The sequence below is a fragment of the Macadamia integrifolia genome, chromosome 5 (assembly GCF_013358625.1).
Source record: "Macadamia integrifolia cultivar HAES 741 chromosome 5, SCU_Mint_v3, whole genome shotgun sequence".
Taxonomy (NCBI): domain Eukaryota; kingdom Viridiplantae; phylum Streptophyta; class Magnoliopsida; order Proteales; family Proteaceae; genus Macadamia; species Macadamia integrifolia.
The window spans coordinates 40,069,776-40,080,186 of record NC_056561.1 but is presented as its reverse complement, the minus strand read 5'-3'; the positions used below and the strand labels follow the sequence as shown (position 1 = coordinate 40,080,186).

The window sequence follows — 10,411 nt, the reverse complement described above, 5'->3', positions numbered from 1 at the left end:
CTATCTAGCTTTGCATCTATCTATCTCCCCACCATGTGAAATGATGTCTTTGCCTAATCCATCCTATGTGCACAACCTTGTCCAAAAAATGATGAATTATTATTAATACAAAGGTCTATTATTTTCAAATATTGCAATACATTTATTATGTCAAGTGAACATATTATATGTTTATTTTGACCATGAGATAAAGAGAACATAATCTAGATTAATCACTTGTCAAATTCAATCAATTACCTTCTTTTGTATTAACATACATCAAAATACCAATTGTTTGCATCCACCAAACTATAAAATTTTACATACTTATCCGCCATGAAGACAATCCATCACCCGACATACTTTAATAATATTATTGGTACAAAGAGTTGGTGGTAATTTTGGCATCAGATAGCAGAGTCAATGAGTCAATGAGTCAATGAATCAAAAGATGAACAAATGTGGATTTGATATGAACTTTCTTCTTGTATTTTTTCTGTCTTCTCAGCCAACCAACGACCACTAGCACCAGCAGCAGTCTAAAAGGTAATCAATCTTCTTCTTTCTTCTTTGGATCAGTCGAAAAAGTATTTTAATTTTCAAATATAGAAAGAGAGAGTTAAAAGTATTATTCCGGTCAGTGGCGGCGAAGGGAAAGTGGTTCCGTCAGCCATTGGCACACTCTCTCGCTTTCGTTCTTGATAACTCGCACGCTTCTCTTTCCTCACACGCCTTCTTCATATGACTTGTGAGTCTTCTGAGCCTGCCCTGCATCATCAACTCTCTCTCTTTAGAATTTGAAAAATTTTCAAAGCTCCACTTGTTCCTCACTTGAAACTGTAGAGCTATATAGATTCAAAATCTTGAGCTCCCAAGTTCCAATTATCTCCTTTGGTTCCGTAATTGGATTCCCCTGCACACTACATTCTTTCTTCTCCTTGGCTCTGTATATATTATGAGTTTGGGCAAATCCTCGCCTGCTTTCCCTGTTTGGGTTGTTCTTGATTTGATTGGAGTACCTGATATGAAATTAGGGTAATTCTATTTGGGAATTCGTTGAGGAGAGATATTTTTAACTTATTTTGCTTTTATCTTCTTTTTAATTTATAAAGACGAAAATGCCGGGAGATTCCTCATCCGAACTTGAACCTGACGATGATTCAGCTTTCGTCGAGATTGATCCAACTGATAGATATGGTCGGGTTAGTATTTATTACTTTCTTCTATTTATTATCTACTTTTATTATTGTTGTTGTTGCTTGTTCTTGCTATTGCTCTTCTAATTTATGTTTGGATATACTTCTGTTTTATTCCGATCTCTAGTGCTTGGAATACAGCTCATCAATTCTAAATTTTGATGTTTGGGGTCTCTCTTGAATTGTCATATTTAGTTTATTTTGCCTCATCAATGCTGTTAATATGGTTCTTATTTGGTTTATTTGGCCTTTTCTGGTGGTTTTGCAGTATGATGATGTGTTGGGAAAGGGGGCATTCAAAACAGTGTATTCTTCTATTCCATCTTTTCTAGAATTTTGGTCCTTATTTCATCCACTATTACTTGACAGTATATTACTACCATGTCTCTGTCCTTGATAAATGATTTTTTTTTTCAGCTATAGAGCTTTTGATGAATTGGAAGGAATTGAAGTAGCTTGGAATCAAGTTAAGGTGGCCGACCTCTTGCAGAATTCGGAGGACTTGGAACGTCTCTATTCTGAAGTCCATTTGCTCAAGACTCTGAAGCACAAGAGTATAATAAAGTTTTACAACTCATGGGTTGACACCAAACACAAGAATATCAACTTCATTACTGAGATTTTCACTTCTGGGACATTACGCCAGTGGGTTTTCCGCTTTCTATGTCATGTCCCTTTTCTTTTGTTCTGATTCTATTTCCTTACTATCTAAATTATAACTTGGAGTTTCCTATTCCGGTAGGTACCGAAAGAAACACAAGTGTGTTGATCTGAGAGCATTGAAAAATTGGTCGAGGCAGATATTGGAGGGCCTACTCTATCTCCACTGTCATGACCCGCCAGTTATTCATCGGGACTTGAAGTGTGATAATATTTTTGTTAATGGAAACCAAGGTGAGGTGAAAATTGGTGACCTTGGATTGGCTGCCATTCTTTGCCAGGCTCGCTCAGCTCACAGCGTCATTGGTAAGGGATTTCTTATTTTCTGGGATTTAACTTGTGGGAACCTTGTTCTTGGAAACTATAATTTTGTAACTATGATTGTAGGGACTCCGGAGTTCATGGCACCAGAACTTTATGAGGAAGAATACAATGAGCTTGTGGATATCTATGCCTTTGGAATGTGTTTGCTGGAGTTGGTCACGTTCGAATATCCTTATGCTGAATGCAACAATGCAGCTCAAATATACAAGAAAGTGACATCAGTAAGACAGCCTGGATCTTTCATCCACGGTTGGATTTGCAGACATTTTCTGGTTCTTTTAGTTTCCTAAGAATGTTAAATAAATTGCAAACCTGTTCCATATTTATGGTCTAGCAAATATACATTTTAAGTCTTGCAAGATCACTTCCAGAAAATATGAGTAGGCCATTAAGCAGCGGCAGCCTTGTCCTTTTGTGCCTATTCATGAATAGGTTATTGGACTTGGTCCTTCCTTTGGCTGGCTATCGGGCCTTTATGATTCCATTTCTGAGAGCTCATGTCTCTTTCTTGGTGGCAAGACTTGTTCCTTAGTATTTTCATTTAGGAAAGTGATGCTGGACATGATTAGCAAGGTTCAGTTTCTTTTTGGGGTCCGCATGGTTCAGCCCATTGCCTCATGTCAAACTTCATTTCCTGTTTTTGAGGTGATGGTTTAGTGTGCTTACTTAGTTTGTGATATTTGGTCTTGTTTGATTTTAAACTCTATTAATTATATTGTTAGGGTTATTCCAAGACTCGTTCATGTTGGTGATTTTGTTCACATGACATGCCTTTCTAGATCCTAATTTCACTCTTCTCTTGTTATAAATCTCTAACTGACCAAATCGCGAATTTCACATCTAGCCTCATGTAACAGGATTCAGACCACAAATTTATTTTGATAAACTTAATAGACCAGTTTACCTTGGTGGTTTCCCACCAGAAATAATTTGATTTGGATTCTAATTCTAAATAAGATATTCGGTGTCTAAATGGTTTCATAATAATTTACAATGCTGAATTAGTGTTTCATTTGTTCAAAAGCAACTTATTTCAGAAGTGCGATGCCATGTGTCAAGTAAGTCCTGTTTAGCAAATTAGTGTTTCTCTCTAATTAATGTCTCAAAATATGGTCCTATTTAGCACGTGAAACGGAAGTCCTACTTAATAAGATAAAACTAAAAAATCCTTCCTTTTATTTAAACTCACCCAATAAAAAACCTTTCAGTTCTGAAATGAGAATAGAAGGAATGATACTTTCCTATAATATCTTAATTGAATTGTATGTAATGTTAATAAATTCAGTTTCATTCTACATCTATGGTAGCTGTGTAGCAACTGTAATTGCCGTGACTTCCCCCTTTCCCCCCCTCAAAATTTTTAGCTGACTTTAGAGTTGTTTTCTCACCTATCCAACAATACTAAAAGAATGAGATCTTGCAAATCTAGAAGGGTTCCAATTAGTGACATGAGTAATGAAGTCTTTAGAAATTTTAAATTTTACAGATGCATCTGCGACTCTGCGCACACATGAATGTATTGCCGAAGGTAGTTTTATTTTATCTTGTGGACAAAATGAGTCAGTTTCCTTGGTGCTTTCACACCAGAAAGAATTTGATTTGGACTCTAATTCCTAAATAAGATATTTGGTGTCTAAATGGTTTCATAATCATTTAGACTGCTGAATTAGTGTTTCATGTGTTCAAGTTATCTTATTTGGGTAGTGGTCTGAGTGCCAAGTGTCTAAATCAGTCATGTTTAGTAAAATAGTGCCTCTCTCTAATTAATGTCTCCAAAAAAAAAAAAAAGTCCTATTTAGCAAGTGGAAGTGCTACTTCAGTATTTTCTCTTTATCCCATAGCTGTGAAGGAACCAAAATTGCCATGATTTCCCTCTCTAAATTTTTAGCTCACTTCAGAAGTTGTTTGCTCACCTATCCAACAAAACTAAAAGAATCAGATCTTGCAAATCTAATGATGAGTTGGAAGTGAGCATGAAAAAAAAAAAATACTAGAAGGGTGCCAATCAGTGACATGAGTAATGGAGTGTGTAGAAATTTTAAAAATTTCACACACGTGCTTGCTTGTGTACACGCGAATGCATTGCCAAAGTATGTTTTATTTTTATCTTGTGGAGGAAGCTTGCTGGGCATATTGATTTATTAGGAGTTATCCAGCTTTTATCTCCCCCCCTCTCTCTCTCTCTCCCCTACTGATATTTTGTGTAGACATGGTTCAGGAAAATCAATCATCAATCACCGCCACTTTTATTTTTCTAGAATTTGTCCCTGTCCCATCACCTTGTTGATTGATCACACTGTCTCAGCTCTAAAAACCACCTCTTTTCTTGGCAATCATTCAAAATATCTTCTTTTTGGATCCTCACAAATTCTGATATCATTTACTACAAAACTCTGATTTGTGGGCCAATAACTTGTGTATATATATAAAATATTGCTGGTTTTAATTTATGTAGTGGTGTAAATGTACCATTGGTGAGCTTTGTTGAAGTAAACTTATTTACTTTTTCTGTCTAGGGAATCAAGCCTGCATCATTGCTGAAGGTAAAGGACCCTCGAGTAAGACAATTTATCGAAAAATGTATTGCAAATGTTTCTGAGAGGTTGACTGCGAGAGAGCTTTTGATGGATCCTTTTCTGCTATCAGATGAGGAGAATGAAAGTGTTGTTCAATCTTTACCATCAACTTCCTTTCAGTCAGGTAGAATTCAAAGAGTACCTTCAGATAGTGGATCTTAGCCTTCAATTTATTTTGTTTTTCCAAGAGGACCCAATTTTTTTTAACCCGAGCTTACCCAAAACATTTTCTTAGTTGTGAAAGATGAACCGCCTGAAGGAAACCGAGACTTTATGGTGAAAAGTCAAAGAAAAGATATCAATATAATATTCCTAAAACTTGGCATTGCCGATTCTACAGGTATGCAATTTGTTTATCTCCAGTTCAATTTTGCCCTATGGTAATGTTGTTTCTGTTGGCATTTTAATCAACAATATAATTTTTTTGGGTGGCCCACAGGTCATGTTCGACAAATTCACTTTCCATTTGATATTGAGTTGGATACTGCAATCAATGTTGCTAGAGAAATGGTTCAGGAGTTGGATCTGACAGACCAAGATGTTACAACCATTGCCGGGATGATTGATGCCGAAATACGTGCCCATTTCCCTGAGTGGGCACCCAAAGAAACTTCAGAAGGTAGTTTGCATGTGGAGGTTGTAATTCCTGATAATTGTGACTCAGAAAGTAAAGATGAGCTATCTCCATTGACAAGGGACTCTGGTCTTTCTTTAGGTTGTTTGGTTTTGGAACAACTTCCTTCAGGACGCAAGTATTGGTCAGATTCCCCCAAGGGACTTGGTGGAAGCCCTCAAGTTCGGCCTTCATTTTCTAACTTGCGTTCTCGGATGAATTTGAATACCAATGATGATTTGGGTGAAGATATTGAGGATTCAATGTGCAAAGACAAAAGTGACGCAGATTATTCAAATGGTATGGATTCACCCAAACAGAAAGGAGAAATGCCACTTTCAACTCCTGAAACTGAATACAACATGGAAACTGAACAACATAATGAATTCTCATCTGATGAGATTATTGGAGAAAATGGGGAAGCTGATGTTCATGTTGATTCACAGTTGTCTGATAATCAAAATGGGGTAAGCAGTAGTGCACGTTTACCAATGGAGAACTGTGAAGTATTGATGGAAGTGGAGCCAGAAGATGTCAAAGTTGTGGAGAAACTGGAGCACCTGTTGGTTATGCAGCAAAAGGAGTTGGATGAACTAAGGAGAAAGCATGATCTAGAAATATCAAATCTCGTAAAGGAAATGCCTCCAGAAACTCGTAACAGAATTTTATCTATTTATCATTCGAAGGTGTCTAATTTCAGGGTGCACAGTGAGTTGCATGAATTGGACAATTCTGTAAATGCAACCACCTCCAACAATCTTAATGAGCACGGCCAGGTTACTGGTATGCCGGAAAGGTCATAATGCTCACATTGTTGGAAGAGTTGGGACGCAAGAGTCTCTATCAAAAGATCATGCTGGTGGAAAGGTTTCTAGAGATAGGTCCAACATGTTGAAGGAGAATGCTAGATCTTATGATATTGGTGTCACTGTCATTTTGAGAGATGCTTCCACCTCATAGTTCAGAAGGAGATCTCATGATTTGAGTATTGGGTAACAAATTCTGAATAACTTGAGCATAAAACATGCAGCTCCATGAGAGACAATCGTAAATGTGTCCATGATTTAGAGATCGTAAGTTTGCCCAGACTTGAAAGAAATTGGTTTCCCTTTCGTAGTCTGGTTGGTTCACTTGTACATTTATAAATAGGTTGTTTTCTGCAATGTGACTGCATTTGGTGTTTCCATCTTCGATGTGGTGTGTATATGAAAATTATAATTTTTTGTTGCGTGATATGATAAGGCAGGTTTAAGCCATTGGGGAGAGGGTTGGTTATTTGTTCCTATGAGTTGTTTACCATTGTACTTGATATCATCAAACATCAGAATGAGTGATGGATGGTTTTCCCCTATGAAATAAGTTGTGATTATAATATATATAGTGAGAAATTCCAATTATTTAAGCAAATGCTTTGACATATGGGTTCTTTCCATGCTTTATCTGGAACTCTTATGGAATTAACAGATTCAATTGCTTTTTCTTTCATTTTGTGAAGTGCAATGGATATACCTTTCCTGTAAAAAATGCTCCTGCTCCCTATCCTGTAAGTGCTCCTTTATGAGTGATATGCCACTGCCATGCAATCTGTGAAGATAGTGATCGGCTATTCGGCTCTGCTCTTAGTTTAATGATTAGTTTTCAATCGTTCTTGCTTCTAGTTATGCATCATTGTAGTCTTCCATTCCTGCAATTTGCTGCATAAGCCCATCTCTTTGGGTCAAGGATAACACAACCCCGACCCTGCCAGTTTCTTTTTCAAAGATTTTTCCATTTTGTGTGGTTAGTGGGCAGAAGATACAGCAAAGGTTTTACAATCTACCACCAGAATCTCATAGTTGCTCAAGAAGTCTTCTTCTGCATGGTCTGATCATTGGAGGCGACGGAGGTGGTGGTGGTTGAAGTTGCATTTGAGGTATTTTATTTCTAACATAAATTTTTTTTTTTTTTTAACGCATCAAATCAACCATGTGCTCATAAAAGAGCAATCTCCTATTTCTCGGATTCGGCCCGTCTCCTGAGCACCCAAGTCAGTCTATAGTTACCTAAGCAATCGATTCATGTTCAAGCGGGTGATCCAACGATTATGCTTCCACCAAGTAGAATAGAGGCATCGCGTCGAGAGCTATTGGATCACCACTTGAACACGTGTTGATATCGCCCTGAAAGCTATGGCAAGACCTGGGCGTTCAGCACTTTGGAGAAGATCTCGATCCCTATTTCTCCCTCTTATTTTTGGGATATAAAAGTTCCTAAAAGGTGTTTTATTTTTCTATTTCCCAAGCAACTTTATATTCCCGATTCATTTATAGGAAAGAAAATGAACCAAAGTTAGCAAATAAATTTCTAGAAGATTAACTTAGCAAACGGATTTCTTTTCTTTTTTATTGCTCCTAGGAATTAAAAAAAAAGTTTAAAGAAATAAAGAATCATAATGGTTATGTTTATTCTTTTTTTTTGGTAGAAAAGGTTATGTTTATTCTTGAGGCTATGTTTGTTTTCTGGAATCTAGAGCTTGAACCATTTTTCGTAGAATCCATTCGAATCCGACGGTCATATAAGATCAATACTGTCCTACGGTATAGAAGCAACACTGTCCGTCTGATTTTCTGAAAAGGTCAAAAGATTGGTGGGAACCTAGGTGGGTCCCATTTATCGTTGGTTCGTACTTCGCATAGAGGTTGGTCCAGATGATAGTGCATCGGTGGACTCGTGTCCACCATAAACCCTCTCCCCTACATTTCCTTCTCTGAATAAAATCTCTGAACGGATAGGGCAGATATGAGGTCCTCTTTTGCCATCGATAGATAAACTAAGCTTCTTCTTCTTCTTCTTCTTCTTCTTCTTTCACTTCTCTCTACCGCTCTCCCCTCTTTCTTGGATCTCTCGCTGACATTCACAAGCGAGAGGAACTTGAGCTCTATTGTATAGTTGGAGAAGGTAATCCAAATAGCTTCCATGGCTATTTCTTCCGCTGCTACGGCCGCTACTGCTTCCCCAGCTTCATCGAGGCTTCTCTTTACCGCCTCGTCCTCCACCACTTCTTCATCTAATTCTACTTTTACGGCTAGTTATCTTCCTGTCTATAATGGGAGAGCTCGCACGAACAACAGAACCCTAGCCACTAAAGCAGCTCCGCTCCTCTCCTCCTCCTTCACCAATCCCTCCAGCATCTTCTGGTTGACTTCCACGGCAGCAACCGAGACCAGGAGGAGCCACCGCTCCTTCACGGTTCGCGCCGCTAGGGGTAAGTTCGAGCGCAAGAAACCCCATATCAATATTGGTACCATAGGCCACGTCGACCACGGCAAGACCACCCTCACTGCTGCCCTCACCATGGCATTGGCCGCCGTCGGTAACAGCGCCCCCAAGAAGTACGATGAGATCGATGCCGCCCCTGAGGAGCGTGCCAGAGGAATCACCATCAACACCGCCCACGTCGAGTATGAGACCGAGAATCGCCACTATGCCCATGTCGACTGCCCTGGCCACGCTGATTACGTCAAGAACATGATTACCGGTGCTGCTCAAATGGACGGTGCCATCCTTGTCGTTTCCGGCGCCGATGGCCCTATGCCCCAGACCAAGGAGCACATCCTTCTCGCCAAGCAGGTCGGCGTCCCCAATATGGTTGTTTTCCTCAACAAGCAGGACCAGGTCGACGATGAGGAGCTTCTCCAGCTTGTTGAATTGGAGGTCCGTGAGCTACTCTCCTCCTATGAGTTCCCTGGTGACGATGTCCCCATTATCTCAGGTTCAGCGCTCCTAGCCCTAGAAGCCCTCATGGCCAATCCTGCCATCAAGAGAGGGGATAGCCAGTGGGTCGACAAAATCTATGAGCTCATGGATTCCGTAGACAGCTACATTCCCATCCCCCAGCGTCAGACTGAACTCCCCTTCCTCCTTGCCGTCGAAGATGTTTTCTCCATCACTGGTCGTGGGACTGTGGCTACGGGTCGTATTGAGAGAGGCACCGTCAAGGTCGGAGACACTGTTGAGCTCGTGGGCCTTAAGGACACCCGCACCACCACTGTCACTGCTCTTGAAATGTTTCAGAAGACCCTTGACGAGGCCTTTGCCGGTGAAAATGTTGGTCTCCTCCTCCGTGGTATCCAGAAGGATGAGATACAGAGAGGTATGGTTCTTTCCAAGCCAGGCAGCATCACCCCCCACACCAAGTTCCTTTCCATAGTCTATGTACTCAAAAAGGAGGAAGGTGGCAGGCACTCCCCTTTCTTTGCCGGTTACAAACCACAGTTCTACATGAGGACTACCGACGTCACCGGCAAGATTGCCTCCATCATGAATGATAAGGACGAGGAGTCGAAGATGGTCATGCCAGGGGACCGTGTGAAGATGGTTGTTGAGCTAATTGTTCCTGTGGCCTGTGAGCAAGGTATGAGGTTTGCCATTAGAGAAGGTGGCAGGACTGTTGGAGCTGGTGTCATCCAGTCAATCATCGAATGAATGACATAAGTTGCTTCTCTGGCCGATAAATCCTTTCTGTGGCAGCAAAGGATCCTCACTTTTGAATGCTTTGGGGCTTGAGGTATAAACCTTATGCAGTGAGTCTACCCAGTGCTTCTTCATTCCTGAATTCAGTGTTATATAGTTTTCGATTTTGTTGTTTTTAGTTCAGTTAGATCAACAAACTAGCTATGTTTGCTGTAATTTTTCCTTCCCTGTTGCTGCCATTGTTGATAGCCCAGCTCCAACTTTTTTCTAAACGACTTGCTCTCCAATTGTGGCATAATCATTTTTTCCCCTCTTCTAATTGTTTTAATTTTGTTTTTAGTAGTTGTTCTTTTACTTGTATTGCTTAAACTGATTTCAAGCGCTGTTTTTAAACCATGTATAAACTATGCTGAAGTAAGCCCTTTCAAACTGTCAGATATTTCTCGCAATTCATTTGTCTTCTCGGCTGCTTTTATCACTCTATTTGCACAAGGCTTGGCTGGATGTACAATTCGGCCATAAATTGCTGGGGAGTATCCTTATCAGATTCATATGCATCTATATCCAATTATTCATTTTGAAAGTAAATGTCTTTTTTTTTTTTTTTTTTT

At 39.7% G+C, this 10,411-nt stretch overlaps 2 protein-coding genes across 4 annotated transcripts; both read left to right on the top strand.

Moving 5' to 3' along the window:
- The first annotated feature begins 400 nt into the window (after positions 1 to 400).
- LOC122078162 (probable serine/threonine-protein kinase WNK3) lies at positions 401 to 6,755 on the top strand. 3 transcript variants are annotated; one of them, XM_042644029.1, is made up of 8 exons: positions 401 to 525; positions 1,092 to 1,181; positions 1,444 to 1,481; positions 1,593 to 1,820; positions 1,918 to 2,380; positions 4,676 to 4,859; positions 4,971 to 5,075; positions 5,175 to 6,755. In XM_042644029.1, the coding sequence occupies exons 2-8, from the start codon at positions 1,098 to 1,100 to the stop codon at positions 6,149 to 6,151; spliced, it is 2,079 nt and encodes a 692-aa protein (XP_042499963.1). In that variant the 5' UTR covers positions 401 to 525; positions 1,092 to 1,097; the 3' UTR covers positions 6,152 to 6,755. The 3 variants fall into 3 exon arrangements, with proteins under 3 accessions (XP_042499963.1, XP_042499962.1, XP_042499965.1); XM_042644031.1 differs by lacking the exon at positions 401 to 525 and having other exon boundaries at positions 559 to 1,181; positions 1,918 to 2,141; positions 2,223 to 2,380; XM_042644028.1 differs by lacking the exon at positions 401 to 525 and having other exon boundaries at positions 557 to 1,181.
- Positions 6,756 to 8,088: 1,333 nt separating this feature from the next.
- Positions 8,089 to 10,098, top strand: LOC122078163 (elongation factor Tu, chloroplastic-like). The gene has a single exon (XM_042644032.1). The coding sequence runs from the start codon at positions 8,304 to 8,306 to the stop codon at positions 9,810 to 9,812; it is 1,509 nt and encodes a 502-aa protein (XP_042499966.1). The 5' UTR covers positions 8,089 to 8,303; the 3' UTR covers positions 9,813 to 10,098.
- Positions 10,099 to 10,411: the final 313 nt, after the last annotated feature.